Here is a 19,530-nt window from a genome sequence, read left to right as displayed (position 1 = left end):
AATACTCTTGTTCACTGGCATCATTTCACGACTCATCAAGGCTACCTAGATAACAGAAGAACTCTGAGGCTACAGCCTATAAGGGATACCTGCAGAAACACCACAGTCCACATCGGGGTGACAGACAATATGATCAACTACCTGGGCATTGGCATATCTGTCTATTGCGTGGAGTGTGAAATTTGTAAAAAACAAACAAAGCCTTACCTCTGAATGAGCAAACAGTAAAATCTCATGCTTAGTGGCATTGGGAATCACTAATTATTTTTTCCCAATGACACATATGCCAAACACAAGGTTACTCTACCAGACTCAAAACCGTCATTAATTTTATCTACATGCAGGAAACACAGAATGTCTTTCATGAGATAATGTCACAACATCTCCTACCTCTCTACAGGAAGAGAACTTTACGGGACACCTGCAGGAAACCATGGGAAAAACACTGTGTCAAGCAGAGTGCCCTCTTTGTCCAGGAAATCTGAAGTTCAGGTGGTCTGTACTGGCATAGGACTCATGCGATCAATTACGTAGTTACAATCCAGGGCCCCTGAATGGCCACTCTCAGGCTGGCCTTGATCTCACGACTAGCAGCAGCAGAAGAAACGCATCTGACAGGTGTTTTCCGGGATGCCACTTGGCGTACCTGAAAGACAAAAAAGATATGCACTACACAGCCTGGTCACTGCCATCATCTGGGAACCACCGACCTTACCTAGATCCTGGCAGAACTCCAACTTCCACCCCACTGCTGGCACCATTATTGACTCCGGACTGAGGATGTGTCAGAACTATCATTCCATCCTGTGGTCTGGTAGAGTAGGATAATTTACCTGGACACCCACATCTCCCTCAGTCAACACGGACTCAGGTTCAAGGCACATTTTCCTAAAGTTGAACATAGCAAGGACTAATGCTTACCAGTCTTGATTGGCAAAGCATTGTTTCTTAACTGAATAACTGCAGAAAATAAAGAACAGAAAATAAGCCGAGGAACCCATGGCAGGACAGGGACAAGAGCCGGAAAGCCATCTGCATTTACCTGTGTATGGGAAGATTGGATAGTCCGTGGCCTGCTTAGGCCCACGCCGTCACCCACCTAAATACAGGCACAGTCCTCTGCTCAACCACGAAAATGTTTCCTGTGACCTTTCCACGGGAACCTAAAACCACATATGTGACCAATGTATCTATGGACACAGCATTTCCACTAGGACCCTGAAAACCGCCTGCTCACGATCATCATTGTGGGAGCCAAAATTGTACCTGGATGTCTGCAGGCCCTCCAACGTCTAGGCCATTGTAGGACATGCCATTTTCTCTGGCCCGCTTCTCTGCAAAGCCACCATGGTTACTCCTGTGATGCACAGTGCCATGTGAGTTCCCTGGGCACGTGCCAATCAATCAGCACTCACAGGGTACATACCTCATACGTTCTCTCCCGGACTGAAAACAACAGGATCACATGGCAAGGAGAACGGGGAGCTACTACCCTTTCTTACCAGAACACCCATAAACCCATCACATGGTAAACCGTTCAGGGAAAGGAACCTCACTGACCTAATACGTTAAGATCAAATGGTCTGTGTTGAGTTTACAGCACACACCATCACTTACCCAGATAGCGGACACGTCCCCTGTTCGTGTTTCTGGTTAGTCAGGATTTCCTCCCGGGAACCTGGAAAGCATAAACTGAGATATATGCCTCAGAAACACACAAGCTGTTCTAACAGGACACCTGCAAATCACGATGCTCACATCCATCACTGAAAGACTCTTACCTGGATGCTGACAGGGCCTCCAAGCTCAGGGCCGTGGTCCCAGAAGACAGCATTTCTCTCTACAGGACACCTGCAAAATGTGCACAGTCACTGCTGTGGCTGGGAAAGCCAGATCATTACCTGGTATTTGCTGTCCCACTGCACTCACAGGGTTAGTCACTGTCTCTGAAATATGCAGAGGGAAAACTCACGGTTTAGTATGCCAGGGAGTCTTACCATTTTTTCCTAGGACAACTGAAGTGAAATCATGGAAACAGGAAGGATGGACACCATCATCACTTTCCTAGACAGCTGAACCTCACGTGGCCCGTGCGTTGCTTTCAGTCCTCATCAGTGCGGACCTCCAGACCTGTATCATACTCATTGTGATGTCACGGTACAGGGCTGAAATAGGCACGAAGACATATATGTAGAAGGACACAGGGTTTTCCACCAGGACTCCTGCAAAGAACCTTGAGTTCTTCCAGCTTTATGGGACACACCACTCGACCTGGATACTTGCAGTAATCATAGGTTGACCCTGATAGCAGAAAACCACCGTTTCACAACTGGACACTTCCACAAATCCTAGGGGCAGCATGGGGGTGGGTAATACAGTGATAAATACCTGGTTACTTGCAATCCTTCAACACTCACAGGGTCAGCATACACTTTCAGTGAAAGAGAAAATTAGAAAACCTAGCCTATCTGAGATTGGTTAAGACTCAATCATTTCTCACCTGAATACCTGGGAAAAAATCATGGCGGGATGACGTTTAGGGACACATCATCACTAAACTAGTCTCTGTGAAAGTCCCACGCTGCGGGCTGTAGTTAAGGCCCACATCAGCACTTACCTCTGCCAGCAATGTCCCACGTTACCTAGCTTTGACAGGCTTGCTGCGATATTTTAATGTAAATCTGAAATATATATTGTGAACAGTGTGACTGGTACACGTATCATTCTACCTATATACCTCCAATCTTTTCTGGTCCCTTTTATTATTTTTGTAATCATCAAATATACCTCAATACTTGTAGAAATTTGAGGAAAACGCCTTTTAAGAATCCTTGTACTTTCTTGATTAGATCCCTGCATAATTCCAGTTGTTAATTTCATGGTTTTGGACAATACTGTTAATCCAGATGCCTGTGGATTTGTGCAGCCCTGTAAGTGTTCAATACTCATTGTCTGTCAAGATATGCAATAAATTCTCTTGAGTATTTGTATTACTAGAGGCATATTTATTTTTAACTGCATAAATGTGAAAAACAAGTTAATATTGTGTAAAACATCAATAAAGTTGATATCTGAAAATACCAAGGTGTTTTACATAGTAATACAACATTATCTGGTAGCTGTATACTAGCCCAAAACCCTGAATGGATTACCTACAAAATACATAGTAGCTTAAGCATTAGGGATCCCTTTTTACATACCTAGAAAATCCAATGCTCTGCATTGTGTGATTACCTCCATTACAGGAAGCAAACAGTTATCACTACCTGTTTACAAGCAATATTTCATTACTGAGCATTATGTGATTCACCTCATAGTTTTGACAAGAACCTGAAACATCATATAAGACAAATGTGTTTAAGGTCACAACTTGTTCTCCCCGGACACTTGCCTACAACCTTGTATGCGTCCATTATTTTGGAATACACATCAACTCTACCTAGATACTTGCTTCAATTCAAGGTCAACACATCTTTGTTAGAGACACCATGATGGGTGGTGATAATTGCACAGCTGATAATATCCCATGGTTGCTACTCTGATGGGGAGCCACAAGATATTTTCAAGGACACATGGAAATCATTGACCACTCACCTGGTTAAATGTAAATTTTCTGTGAAATACAAACTCTGTGATAACATGTCTGCTAGAATTAATAAAATACTATCGTGTTTTACCTGCATACATACCAAAAATCAAATGGTAAAACTTACCTAGATATATAAAAATCAGATGATTCATGATTGGTTAGGGTGTGCATCATCACTTACTTAGACCAGAAATGTCTTTATTAACATCCACTTTTAGTTTCATAACAATCAGTTCACAGGAACCTGAAACACAATGTGAATATGTGTTAAAGGATGCCATGTTTTCCAGGAGGACACTTGCAAATAATCTTGGAGAGCTCCATCCTTATGAGACAAATCAACTGTACCTGGACATTTGCAGTATTCCAAGGACAACACTGTTGTCATATCAAACTATCATTTCTTGAGAGGAAACCTAAAAAATCACGTGGTTTCTACTGCAGTGAAAATCACCATGATCATTGCCTGGATACATGCAATCCCTCAAACTCAGAGGGTTTGCCATACATGTTCCCTAATATATGAAAAGTAAAGACGCACGGTTTCTGGAATTGATACAGGTTCTATAATTTCTTTCCTGAAGCCCTGCAAAAAAATTATGGAAAAGGCAATAAAGAAGTGCTTGGGGCGCTGTCATCACTTACCTATGCACATGACGATCAGATGGGCTGCGCTGTGCTGTGCTTTTGTCCCACACCATCTCTTGCTTTGATATCAGCAACGTCCCATCTTTCACAGACTCCCTGATTACCTTTCACAGACTCACTATGATGTCTTGACTTGGATCTGAAAAACACATTGTGGAAAATGCATCCGGTATTGTGGAAAATGTGCTTGGTAAGTATCTTCAGATACCTGAACACCTGCAAAGTCCTTTGATCACTTGTATCATTTCAGGACACATCCATGCTACCTGGATGCCTGCTGAATTCCAAGTTCAAACCAAGGTAAGAAACTCCTTCATCTCTTGAAGACATACCTGCAAAATGACCGATAACCTGGTGACAGATAAGACTATAACTTACCTGGATACCTGCATATTCACCTGTTGCTCGGAGTGATAAATATGCATTATCTCTAAATAAGCATACAGGAGAATCTCATGTTTACTGGTATTGTTAGGAACTAATTCTCTAACTGCACACACGTCAAAAACAATGTTAATATATGTGTCTTAAGGATATCATTAACTGCTCAGGTATCTGAAATCAGAAGGTCTCTCATGAGTCAATGTCATATAATCACTTACCTGGACACCAACAATGTCTCCTGTTAACAAACATATTTAGGTCCATTGTGATCTCTGGATAGGCATCTGAAAAGCATAATTCGAGATATGTGTTGAAGAACACAACCTTTTGTATCAGGATGCCTGAAAATAACCTTGATCACTGCCATCATGCAGAAACCATCAACTCTACCTGAATATCTGAAGTACTCCAAGGAAGTTCTGTTGCCAGATAAGAACATCATTTTCTGACTACACTCTCAAAATTCCCATGGATACTAGTGGAGGAGGAACACCACGAACGTTATCTAGATATGTGCAGTTCTTCATCACTAAAAGGGTTGAGCATACATTCTCTGCAGAATAAAAAAGTGAAAATTCACGGTTCCTCATATTGTTAAGGGCTATCTCATGCTTAGCTGAATAGTTGCGATAAACACATAGTCAAAAAAATGTGACACCATCATTACCTATATACACGAAGATCAGACGGCCTGTACTGTGGTTTAGGCTCACATCAGCACTTACCTGGGCACCAGGTGAATCCCTGTGAATGACCATTTTGAAGTTCATCATGTTCTCTGGACTGAAACCTGAAGAACAAATTGTTACAAATGTTCCTATGCACACAATTTTTTCCTCCTGAACAGCTATGCACAAAGTTGGTGGCTTCCTCCATGGCAGGACTCATCAATTCTACCTGATTACTTGTAGTATTCTATGGTCTGCACTACTGTTAGTGAAAACACTTTCTGTTCACTGCACACTTCCAGAAGTCCCGGGGTTACATCTGACAAGCAGGACATCATAAGAATTACTTAGATATCTGCAAATCCAACACTCACTAGGCTAAACATAAGTTTACATTAATATGTAAAACAAACTTAACATAGTTAATAGTAATAGTAAGGAGATTATCATTTCGTACCTGAATACTTTAAAAAAAAAAAAAAAACTGACAACACTACGTAGAAGCCAACAATACCACTGTGGCTCACATCACCACTTACCTGGACACCAGCAACGTCCCATGTTAACCATCTTTAGGTTCCCCGTGCTCTCTTGACAGGAATATGAAAAACACTTTAGAAAATACATGTTAAAGGACACAATTTATTTTCTATGAGGATGCTGTCAACTAACCTTAGTTACTTCCAATATTACTGGACACATCAACTCTACTTGAATATTTGTAGTACATCAAGGTAAACACCATTTCAGATAAGACCATAATTTCTTGACTGGATAACTGCGAAGATCCTATGATTACGAATGCAGTGGGAAACACAATGGTAATTACTGTGACAATCCCTCAATACTCACAAAGTTAAAGAAATTTTCCCTAAAATGTAACAAGAAAGAACTCCTGGGTTATATTACTAGTAAGAACTTTTCATCACTGAATACATAAAGAAAAAAGAAACAAACACAGTAACAAGTATTTGGGACATCATTAATCACTTACCTAGATATAGGAAAATCAAGTAGACTTGCTGTGATTTAAACTTACCACATCAGTTACCTATATTCCAGCAGTGTCCCACATCAACTACCATTGTTGGGCTCACCATAATTTCCTGACAGAATCCTGAAAAACACATTATGAAAAATGTTATATTTGATATACATCTGATTATACCTGGTCACCTGCATATTCCCCTGGTCATTTCTGTCATTTTGGGATCCATCAACATTACTTGAACACTTGCAGAACTCCAATGTCAAAATCTAGTAAGAGACACTTTCCTCTCTTACATGGATACCTGCAGAAATCCCACGGTCATTATGCGGTGATGAAAAATAGGATAAATTAGCTGGATACCTACATGTCCATCTAACACTAGGATTATTAAATACACATTAGCTCTACATAAGAATACAGTAAAATCTCATGCTTATTTATACTGTTAGACAAAACTAATTTCCTCTATGGAAACCAGCCAAAAAAGAAGATTAGTATCAGAGTTCTCAGCACCATCGTTAATTACCTGGATATCTCAAAATAGGAAGGTCTCTACTACATAAAAGTCGTATTAGTTCTTAACTCTATACCAGTAAAGCCCTTGTCTGATAGCTGAAAATAAAAACATGGTAATACAAGTACTAGGGACATCATCATCACTGACCTAGGTATGTGAAGATCAGATGTTCTGTAGTGTGAAAGACCCACATCAACACCTACCATATTAACAATCATTGTTCGGTTCACCACCATCTCTTGACAGGACTTTGAAAAACACATTTTGAAATATGTGTGAAAGGACACTTTTTTAAGCATGATGCTTGCAAATAACTTTTGTCACTTCCATCATTATGGGACATATACACTCTAGCTGGACATTTGCACTACTCAAGGTCAACAACATTGCCAGATGAAGCCACTGTTTGTTGACTGCATGTCTGCAAAAATCCCATGGTTACTACTGTGGTGAGGAACACCATGAAAATTATCTGGATACGGCAATGACTCAATACCCACGGGGTTAAAGATAAATTTTCTAAAATATGTAAAACTGAGAACTCATGGTTCCTAACACTGGTAAGGACTATGGTTTCTTATCTCAATATCTTCAAAACAAACAAGCAAGCAAACATTGTAACAACTGTTGGGGCACTTTCATCACTTACCTTCTTATGCCAAGGTCAAATATTTTCAGCTGTGCATTAAGCACACCTCATCACTTACCACATACTCATAATGTCCACCATTAATGGCCATTGTTAAGCTCACTATAATCTCATGAAAGGAACCTGAAAAGCGTACACCTCTCATAATACCTGGACACCTGCAAATACCCTTGATCACTTCTTTTTGTGACTCATCAATGCTACCTGGATAGTTTGAGAGGTATGAAGTTAAACCCTAATAAAGACACTTCTCTCCTTTGAAGAAATACTTGCAAAAATCCCATGGTCACTGGCGGGGTGATAGACAGTGTGATATCTTACCAGATACCTGCAGGTTTCTCAATTGCTACTAGGGTTAAGTACAAATTATCGCTAAAAAATTTTTTTAAATCTCATGCTTACTCTTACTAGTGGAGCAAGTTCATTTCTTCCCTGCAAACCTGTACCAAACCAGGTAACTATTACAGTTATGATCACCATCATCAATTTCCTAGATATCTGAAATTCAGGTCTCTAGTGTATAAATGCCACATGATTTCTCACCTTTATATTAGCACTGTCCTTACCTGAATGCCTCTTTATAAAAACAACATTCTTACAACCACAGTATTACAGGCACCATCAACGCTTACCTAGATAACTGAAATCTGAAGCTCTCTAAAGGGTAAAGGCTCACACCATCTTTTCCCTCTCTTTTAGCTAAGTCCATGTTCACTATCATTGTTAGTTTCACCATCATCCACTGACAACACCTACAAAACCCATGAAGGCAGCCATGGTTAGAGATACGTCTTTTTCTACTTAGACCACACAACATCTCATGAGAATCACTAGCAGTAGGAGAACCATCAAGTTTACCTTGATACTTGCAGAATATCCAGGTCAAAACCATGGATATGTCATCATCTCTTGACTGTGTACCTGTAAAAATACCATGGTCAATACTGAGATGAGAAACAGTACGATAATTTACTTGGAAACTCACAAATCCCTCAGTCTTAGCCAGATTTCAAAACATGTCTGCACTAGTAAGCAGTAAGGGTGTACTCTTAAATAGGAATTATGGGAACACTATAATTTGTTACCTGAATATCTGCAAAAAAACAAAACAAAACACAGTAACACAAATGTTAGAGGTATCATCATCACTTATGTAAATTTCTGAAGGTCAGAATGTCTACTGTGTGGTAAGACCCACATCATCACTTGCCTGGATACCAGCAAAGCTCCATGTTAATCCCCATCGTTGGGGTTACCTTGATCTTTACACTGAAACCTGAAAAAACACATTGTGACAGATGTGTTTAAGAATGCAACTTTTTCTAGCAGAACATCTGCAAATAACTTTTGTCACTTCCATCTTTACAAACCCATTAATGCTACCTGGATATTGGCAGAACCTGAAGGTCAACACATTGGTACGGGCACCATCATTTATTGTCTGGGCATATACGAAAATCTCATGGTCATTACTGTGGTGAAGAAAGTTATGATCACTTGCCTAGATACCTGAAAATCCCTCATTCACTCCTAAAGTTAAACACACAATATCTCTAAACTAGAAAACTGGTTAAGCTAAATCTCATGGATTCTAATACTTATTGGTAGAGCCCGTATCATTTTTTTTTTTACCCGAATACCTGCAAAACACATGATACCAACACATGCTGAGGACATCATCATCACTTACCTCGATGTCTGAAGAGCAGATGGTCTGTACTGTGTTTAAGGTCCACATAATCACTTAGCTAGATTCCATGAAATTCCTACAAAAATGACCAATATGAGTCTCACCATTATCTCTTGATAGGAGCTTGCAAAACCATATGGCAGCAGTAGTGGTTAGGGATACATCTTCTATATGGACCTCAAAAAATCCCATGGTGACTAGTATTGTTAGGGGAACCATCAACTCTACCTGAATCCTAAGGTTCTAAGGCCAATGTTGTAGTTAGAGACACCATCATCTCTTGACTACCTGCTGAGAAAACATATGGTGGCAACCCTGGTCAGGATACATGTCCTTCCATCTGGACCCCTGATAATTCCATGCATATACTCACTACAATCATTAGGGCAACCACTAAGTGCACTTGGACACTCAGAGAAGTCCGAGGTCAACACAGCAGTTTCACACACTGTCTGTTCACTGGACACCTGCAAAAATCTCATAGTTACTACTGTGGTGAGGAACTCTGTGATATCCTACCCGGATACCTGCTAATATCTTTGTCACTACTAAGTTTGAGAAAGATTGTCTCTGAACTAGAAAACAGTAAAATCTAATGGTTACTACTTTTGTTAGGCACACACATTTCTTACCTGAACACCTGTAAAAACACATGGATAAGAAAAGAGTTCAGGACATCATCACCAGTTTTCTAGATGTCTGAAGATCATTTGGTCACTCATGTTTTTCAGGTCCACATCATCTCTAACTAGGATACCAGCAAAGTCCCATCTTCATTGCCACTGTGAGTTTTATTGTCATCTATTGACTGGAACCTACAAAATTCTACGGCTATTACTGTGGTCAGTGACATCATGATAACTTAGCCAGACAGTTCCAAAATCCCATGGTGTCCATTCGGTTAAAGCCCATGTTATTTCTTTCCCAGTTACCTGCCAAATCTTCTGTTTAGTGCTGTGGTAAATTTCACCTTTATTTACTTACTAAAACCATGCTGACAAGCATAATTAGACAGACATTATTTTTATAGGACATCTGAAATTCCAATGGGCACTACTATGGTGCAAGTCACCATTATCACCTATGGGATAACTCCAAAATCCCATATTCACTTTAGGTTTACCATCAGCTCTTGACTGGATACTGGCAAAACCACCTTGGTCACAATAGTGCTTTGTGACATATCATCTCTTACCTGAATACCTACAGAAACCCATGGTCTTCATAAGGTTTGAACACCTAACAACTATCACATGGCTATCTACAAACTGCCCAGGTAGCTGCCATAGCTGGGCATACAACATCTTCCAGCATACCTACAGAAACTCACGGATACAATCAACATGGATTTCATCTTTCATGAGAAACAAGAAGGTTTCCTGTGTGCTCAGCACTGTTTGAACAATCTACTGCAAGGAGAATATTTTAGCCCTGTGGAATTAGCCTCAATTGCACATCAGCTAGATGAAGAAGAGAGGATGAGAATGGCAGAAGGGGGAGTCACCAGTGAAGAGTATCTCGCATTTTTACAGCAGCCTTCAGAAAACATGGATGATACCGGTTTCTTCTCCATTCAGGTAATAAGCAATGCCTTGAAGTTCTGGGGTTTAGACATCATCCATTTCAATAATCCTGAATATCAGAAGCTCGGGATTGATCCTATAAATGAAAGATCTTTTATATGTAATTATAAACAACACTGGTTTACCATTAGAAAATTCGGAAAACACTGGTTTAACTTGAATTCTCTCTTGGCGGGTCCAGAATTAATATCAGATACATGCCTTGCAAATTTCTTGGCTCGATTACAACAACAAGCATATTCTGTATTTGTTATCAAGGGTGATCTGCCAGACTGTGAAGCTGACCAACTCCTGCAGATCATCAGTGTCGAAGAGATGGATACACCAAAACTTAATGGAAAAAAATTACTAAAAGAAAAAGAGCATAGAGTCTATAAAACATTCCTTGAAAAAGTGTTAGAAGAAAGTGATGAGTCTGAAACATCAGACCAAGATGAGGATTTTCAGAGGGCCCTTGAACTAAGTCGCCAAGAGGCCAATAGAGAAGATGAAGATCTCCGCAGGGCTACTGAGCTAAGCATGCCAGGTAGTTCCAGAAACACATCACAAGACCTTCCAAAGACATCATGTGTAACTCCTGCTTCGGAACAGCCGAAGAAAATAAAAGAAGACTATTTTGAAAAGCATCAGCAGGAACAGAAGCAGCAGCAACAACAGTCAGATCCGCCAGGTCGCAGTTCATATCTACACGAAAGGCCAACAACAAGTTCGAGAGCAATTGAGAGTGATCTCAGTGATGACATCAATGAAGACACGGTACAGGCCACTGTCGACACCGTTTTAGAAATTATGAGAAAGAAGTTGAAAATCAAAGGAGAAAAATAATGCCTTTAAAAATAATTTAGATAGTCGTACTTTCCAACATTATCCTGTGTGATTATACTGTAGGATCCATTTTGGTCATCTTTCAAAGAGATGAGGAAATCAGGCTTTTAGACAGTTTGCAAACAAAATGATGAGAGAGATGTGGGACTAAATAATGATCGTTCAACTACTAGCCAACGAGACATTCAGCAATTAATTAAATTTAAATTAGCTTTCCAAATGTTCCTTTGATTTTTGAGCGTACAATATCTAACGTGTCTAAAATTGGGTCATTTTTCATGGATCTTTTTGTATACCAACTAATTAGCTCTTGCCATAGAACTTTTTCCATATAGTCTCTTCTATTGTAGATAATGTGGCTCATTTTGGTTGCTTTTATTTCTCATGAACCAATTTAACCTTTCAGGAAAGTGTCTCTTGTCTGTGTTGATCATAGTAACGGTTTTAGAAGGATAAATAGTTCGCCCTCCAACTATGTACTGTGCACTTAAGTATATTCTAATGTTATTTCCTCTGATCACAATTTCTGCTACCTGGTCCTTAATTATTTTCCACAAGTCATTTGAAATATGGTAATATTTTCTGAGGTTTTGCTTTTTACGCCCTCTGTGGTAAGATCATTATTTCATGACTCTGGTGCATTACTCTTTCTTTGTTTGGGGGTGGGCTGACGGGGGCAAAGACTTGCTCTGTCGTCCAGTCTGGACTGCAGTGGCCCAACCTCGGCTCACTGCAACATCTGCCTTCTGGGTTCAAGTGATTCTCGTGCCTCAGCCTCCCGACTAGCTGGGACTACAGGCATGTACGAGGACGCCCGGCTAAATTTTGTACTTTTAGTAGAGACAGGGTTTCACTATGTTGGCCAGGCTGGTCTCGAACTCCTGACCTAAAGTGATCTGCCTGCCTCGGCCTCCAAAAGTGTAGGGATTAAAGCGTGAGCCACTGGGCCGGCCGCTGGTACATTCCTATACTCTGAAATCAGCCCTGCACAAATATTTGAGAATGAGCGACTTTTTAAATGGGGAAAAAAAAGGTAACATCAAGATTTCAGGATATATTATTGCTTATCTAGATATCTAAAAAATCATATGGTCTGTAATATGTTTAAGGACCACATCATGTCTTACCTGGGTCTGTAATATGTTTAACAACCACATCATGTCTTACCTGGGTATCAAGAAATCCCATGTTTGCGCCTACTGTTAAATAGGTTAAATAGTCATCATCACCTATTGACTACAACCTGCAAAATCCCATGATTAGGGACACCATGATCACTTATTTAGAAATCCCCCAAATCTAATCATGTCCACATGGTTAAAGCCCACATTATTTCTTTCCTCAATTCTTGCTAAATCCTATATTCATAAGAGTGGTTAAGATTGTCTTCATTATGTTGCTGGAATTTGCAAAAAAAGCCATGGTGACAACCATAATTAGACACACACCACCTGTTACCAAGATATGGGCACTACTCGTGGGCATTACCATGGCTTAGGCCAACATCATTCCCTACTGGATATCTTCAAAAACTTATATTCACCGGAGCTTTAAGTGAGATACTTGTAAAACACCTTGGCACTTGGTTACAATTTGTGACACATCGTCTCTCATGTGGATACCTACAGAAGCCCATGAGATCGACCAGATATAGAAATACCTACCAGACATGGAGACCTACAAATTAACCAAATTAAATGCCATTGCTAAGGACACATCATTTCTTTCCTGGGTAACTGAAAAACTGTTAAATACCTTGGGACTACCATTTCTAGTGACACATTATTACTTAATTGGTTATCTGCAAAATGCCATGGTCTCCACATTTTTAGAGATTTTTAGAGACACCATCATATCTTCTCTGGCAGCTTCCAAAATCAGATGTGTAGAAGACACATGTGTAGAAGGACACGGGGTTTTCCACCAGCACTCCTACAAATAACCTTGATGATTTCCATCTTTTTGGGACACACCCACTCGACCTGGATACTTGCAGTAATCTCAGGTGGACCCTGATCGCAGAAAACCACCGTTTCTCGACGGTTCACCTGTAGACATCCTAGGGGCAGCACGGGGGCAGGGAATACCATGATAAATACCTGACTCCCTGCAATCCCTCTACACTCACAGGTTTCAGCATACACTTTTGTTGAAACAGAAAACGGGAAAACCTGGCCAATCTGGGATTGGTAAGGACTCAATCATTTCTAAGCTGAGTACCTGTGAAAGAAATCACGGCGGGAAGACGTGTGGGGACACCTCATCAGTGAACCAGGTCTCTGGCACAGTCCCACGGTGCGTGTTGTGGTTTATGTGTGCATCAGCACTTACCTCAGCTGGGCTCTCTCAAAAAAAGAAAAAAAAATACTATAAAAACACAGAAAAAAATAGTCATAAATCCAACAAATATATAAAGCCAGAGCTCTTGGCTGGACACTTATAAAATACTTTGGTTACGGTAGTGGCAGTTACTTACAATTTGTGACACATCATCTCTCATGTGGATACCTACAGAAGGCCAGGAGATATGCCAGATTTAGAAAAACCTACCATACATGGAAGCCTACAAATTACTCAGATTAAATGCCATTGCTAGGGACACATCATTTCTTTCCTGGATAACTGTTAAATACCTTGGTACTACCTTTTCTAGTAACACATTATTCCTTAATTGGAATCTGCAAAATCCCACCGTCACCACATTTTTAGAGACACCATTATCTCACACCTGGTGACTTGCAAAATCCCTTGTTCACTACGTGGTTAGGATCTCTGTCATCTCTTAATTACTGACCTACAAAATTTCATCATGACCGTCACGGTTAAGGGGACCATCATCTCTTTACTAGACCCCTGACAACCTCATGGTCACTTTTGTGGTTAGGTTTGCTATCATATCTGGAATACCACAAAACGCCATGTTCACTAACACGGTAAGAAACATCACCAGGTCCTACTTGCCTACCTGAGGAAAATCAATTTTGATACTAGAGTTAGGGCCACCATTCACTCTTATCTGGATATCTAGAACATAGCATGGTCACCCACACGATTAGGTTCATCATCATTTCTTACCTTTATAACTTCAGTATCCCATGCTCACTTCCTAAGTAGAAACACTCATATCTTATCTGGATATTTAAAAAAATCCCATGGACATTACCAGGGATTTCCTCGGGAGAACCTGGAAAACATACACTGAGAAACATGCCTTGGAAGCACATGAAGAGCCAGGTGTGGTGCTCATGCTTGTAATCCCAGCACTTTGGGGGCCGAGACAGGTGGATCACCTGAGGTCTGAAGTTTGAGACAAGCCTGCCCAACATAGTGAAACTCCATCTCTACTAGTAATACAAAAATTAGCTGGGAGTGTTCCACATGCCTGTAATCCCAGCAACTCGGGAGGCTGAGGCAGGAGGATTTCTTGAACACAGAAGTTGGAGGTTGGAGTGAGGTGAGATCGAGCCACTGCACTCCAGCGTAGGCAACAAGAGTGAAACTCTATCTCAAAAAATATATATAAATAAATAAACACACAAGGTGTTCTACCAGGACGCCTGCAAATCACGATGCTCACATCCATCATTGAAGGGCTCTTAGTTGCATGCTGGCAGGGCCCCCCAAGCTCAGGGCCGTGGACCCAGAAGACAGCATTTCTCTCTACAGGACACCTGCAAAATGTCCACAGTCACTCCTGTGGCTGAGAACATCAGATCATTACCTGGTATTTCCAGTCTCTCTGCACTCATGGGGTTAGGTGTTATCCCCAAAACATGCAGAGGTAAAACTCATGGTTTCTAGTAAGCCAGGGACCCTTTTCATTTTCGACCTGGTCACCTGAAGCGAAATCACGGGAACAACAGGGAGGCCTGACACCATCATCACTTACCTAGACAGCTGAGCCTCACGTGGCTCTTGCAATGGTTTTGGTCCTCATCAGTGCTGACCTGCAGAGTAGCTGAGCTTCCCATTAAGGTTCCGTTGTCAGATTCGTTGCGATGTCACGGTAGGAATCTGAAATAGGTATAAAGACATATGTGCAGAAGGACACAGGGTTTGCCGCCAGCACTCCTGCAAAGAACCTTGATTATTTCCATCTTTACAGGACACAGACACATGACCTGGATACTTGCAGTTATCCCAGGTCGACTCTGATAGCAGAACACCACCGTTTCTTGACTGGAGACCTGTAGACATCCTAGGGGTAGCACAGGGCGCAGAATATAGTGATAAATACCTGGCTCCCTGCAATGCCTCCACACTCACAGGGTTCAGCATGCACCATCGATGAAACAGACAATAAGAAAACCCGGCCGATCTGGAATCAGTTAAGGACTCAATCATTTCTCACCTGAGTACCTGTGAAAGAAATCATGGCGGGAAAGTGTGTAGGGACACATCTTCACTGAACTGGGTCTCTCTGACATTCCCACGGTGCAGGCTGTGGTTTAAGCCTGTGTCAGCACTTACCTCACCCCGACTCTTTCTTAAAAACAGAAAAAAAATAGTTAACAAGAAAGTCTTATATCCGACAAATAAATAAAGCCTGAGCTCTTAACAGGATACTTATAAAATACTTTGGTTACAGTAGTGGCAATTACTTACAATTTGTGACACATCATCTCTCATGTGGATACCTACAGAAGCCCAAGAGATCTACCAGATTTAGAAAAACCTACCATACATGGAGACCTACAAATTACCCAGATTAAATGCCATTGCTAGGGACGTATCATTTCTTTCCTGGGTAACTGCTGAATACCTTGGTACTATGATTTCTAGGAACACATTATTCCTTAATTGGATATCTGCAAAATCCCATGGTCACCACATTTTTAGAGACACAATCATCTCTTACCCGGTGATTTGCAAAATTCCTTGTTCAGTATCACGGTTAGGATCTCTGTGATCTCTTAATTACTGGCCTACAAAATTTCATCATAACTTTCATGGTTAAGGGGACCACCATCTTTTTACTAGAGCCCTGACAATCTCATGATCTCATGGTTATTTTGTGATTAGGTTCGCCATCATATCTGGAATACCACAAAATGCCATATTCACTAACATGAGAAGTGGCATCATCAGCTCCTTCATTCCTACCTGAGCAAACTCAATTTTGGTAGTCAAGTTAGGGCCACCATCCTCACTTATCTGGATATCTAGAAAATATCATGGTCACCCCCATGGTGAAGTTTATCATCATTTCTTAACTCTGTAACTTCAGTATTCTACGTTCACTTCCTAAGCAGAAACATTCATTTGTTACCTGGATATTTAAAAAATTCCAGACATTACCATGGAGATGGTCACTGTCATCTTTTCACTCTATAGCTAAAAAATCCCATGGGCACTACCATGGTTAGGGACAGGCCCATCATCTGTTTCTGCATTCCTTCAAAATACCATGGTCACTACAATGACGAGAGCCATGATCATCTCGTACCTGAATCACTACCAAATCCGAGAGTCCATAAATCGCCTGGAGAGACCTCAGTGCTGTCCTCATGCTCTGACTTCTGCTGCCTGAACCTGAAACTGCAAGTGTGACAAGTGGCTCAACGGACACAGCTTTTCCATCAGGACCCTGCAAACGGCCTGCTCAGTATAATCACTGTGGGAGTCAAAAATGTATTTGGATGCTTGCGGGCCCTCCAGGGTCTAGGCCATTGTAGGACACACTATTTCTCCCTGGCCAGTTTCCCTGCAAATCCACCGCAGTTACTCCTGTGATGCACAATGCCACATGAGTTCCCTGGGTATGTGACAATCAATCAGCCCTCACAGACCACATACATCATACATTCTTTCCAGGGCAGAAATCAATAGGATCACACGGCGAGGAAAACGGAGAGCCGCTACCCTTTCTTACCAAAATACCCGTTAACCCATCACATGATAAACCCTTCAGACAAAGAAACCTTGCTTACCTAGATATGTGGAGATCGCCTGGTCTGTGGTGAGTTTACCGTGAACACCATCACTTACCCAGACAGCAGACAAGTGTTCCCTGATCCTGACTCCTGTTTATCGGGATTTCCTTGTGGGACCCTGGAAAACCTACACTGAGATATATGCCTCGGAAACACACAAAGTGTTCTAACAGGACACATGCAAATCACAATGCTTGCATCCATCATTGAAGGACTCTTACTTGAATGCTGGCGGGACCCCCTAAGCTCAGGGCCGCAGGCCCAGAAAACAGCATTTCTCTCTACAAGACACCTGCAAAATGTCCAGCGTCATCGCTGTGGCTGGGAACCCCAAGATCATTACCTGGTATTTGTAGTCCCACTGCGCTCATTGGGTTAGACGTTGTCTCTGAAATATGCAGAGGGAAATCTCACGGTTTCTAGTGTGCCAGGGACATTTGTCATTTCTGACCAGGACACCTGAGGCAAAATCATGGGAACAACAGGAAGTATGGACACCATCCTCACTTACCTATACACCCGAACTTCAAGTGGCCCACGTGTTGCTTTGGGTCCTCATGCAGCCTTGACTTGCAGAGCAGCCCAGCTTCCTGATAGGGACGCGTGTTGGATTCACTGTGATGTCATGGCAGGAATCTGAAAGAGGCACCAATACATATGTGTAAAAAGACACGGGGTTTTCTGCAAAGACTCCCACAAAGTCCCATGATTATTTCCATCTTTATGGGACACACCCACTCGATGCATATAGTTGCAGTAATCTCAGGTTGACCCTGATAGCAGAAAACCACCGTTTCTCAACTGCACATCTCTAGAAATCGGAGGGGCAGCACAGAAGTGGGGAACACAGCGATAAATACCTGGCTCCCTGCAATCCCTCAACACTCACAGGGGTCAGCATATACTTTCATAAAATGGGAAAATCCGGCCTATCTGGGAGTGGTGAAAACGGAATCATTTCTCATCTGAATACATGGAAAAGAAATCACAGTGGGAAGATGTGTAGGGACACATCATCACTGAACTAAGCCTCTGTGACAGTACGATGCTGTGGGCTGTGGTTTAGGCCTGTGTCAGCACTTACCTCAGCCAGCAATGCCCCATGTTACCTAGCTTTGAAAGGCCTGCTGTGATGCCCTGACATTCATCTGAAAGACACATTGGGGAAACTCTGCTGGGTACACAACCTATGCTACGAGGACACCCACAAATACTCTTGTTCATTGGTATCATTTCACACCTCATCCAGGGTACCCAGATAACTAAAAATATCTAAGCCAGAGCCTACGAGGGATACCTGGAGAAACAGCACGGTCCACATCGGGGTGACAGACAATACGATCAACTACCTGGGCATTGGCATATCTGTTTCTCGCGTGGAGGGTCAAATTAACCGAAAAAAAAAAAAATAAATAAAAACCCTTACCTCTGAATAAGCAAACAGTAAAATCACATGCTCACTGGCATTGGGAATCACTAATTATTTGTTCCCAATGACACATATGCCAAACACAAGGTTACTCTACCAGACTTAAACTGTCATTAATTATCTACATGCAGGAAATTCAGAATGTCTTTCATGAGGTAATGTCACAACATCTCCTACCTCTCTACAGGAAGAGAACTTTACAGGACACCTGCAGGAAACCATGGGAAAAACACTGTGTCAAGGAGAGTGCCCTCTTTGTCCAGGAAATCAGAAGTTCAAGTGGTCTGTATTGGCAGAGGACTCGTGTCATCCATTACCTGGTTACTATCCGGGGTCTCTGAATGGCCATTCTCAGACCCACCTTGATCTCATGACTAGCAGCAGCAGAAGAAACACATCTGACAGGTGTTTTCTGGGATGCCACGTGGCGTACCTGAAAGATGAGAAAGACACGCACTGCACAGGCTGGTCACTGCCGTCATCTGGGAGCCATCAACCTTACCTAGATCCTGGCAGAACTCCAACGTCCACCCCACTGTTGGCGCCACTATCAGCTCTGGACTGAGGATGTGTCAGAACTATCATTCCATCCTGTGGTCTGGTAGAGCAGGAAAAGTTACCTGG

The 19,530-nt window shown here is 41.6% G+C and overlaps 1 protein-coding gene across 1 annotated transcript; it reads left to right on the top strand.

Moving 5' to 3' along the window:
- Positions 1-10,010: 10,010 nt before the first annotated feature.
- ATXN3L (ataxin 3 like) lies at positions 10,011-11,758 on the top strand. Its single transcript, XM_012500886.2, has 2 exons — positions 10,011-10,713; positions 10,867-11,758. The coding sequence occupies exons 1-2, from the start codon at positions 10,480-10,482 to the stop codon at positions 11,542-11,544; spliced, it is 912 nt and encodes a 303-aa protein (XP_012356340.1). The 5' UTR covers positions 10,011-10,479; the 3' UTR covers positions 11,545-11,758.
- Positions 11,759-19,530: the final 7,772 nt, after the last annotated feature.

Source organism: Nomascus leucogenys, chromosome X (assembly GCF_006542625.1).
Source record: "Nomascus leucogenys isolate Asia chromosome X, Asia_NLE_v1, whole genome shotgun sequence".
NCBI classification, from domain to species: domain Eukaryota; kingdom Metazoa; phylum Chordata; class Mammalia; order Primates; family Hylobatidae; genus Nomascus; species Nomascus leucogenys.
The sequence above is the reverse complement of the archived record's forward strand: the minus strand, read 5'-3'. Positions and strand labels throughout refer to the sequence as shown.

Excerpts from the sequence above, each read along its gene's own strand:
- ATXN3L (XM_012500886.2), top strand. The coding sequence starts at position 10,480 with ATGGATTTCATCTTTCATGAGAAACAAGAAGGTTTCCTGTGTGCTCAG. Across the intron at positions 10,714-10,866 it reads CCGGTTTCTTCTCCATTCAG|TGGTTTAACTTGAATTCTCT; the intron begins GTAATAAGCAAT and ends TTCGGAAAACAC.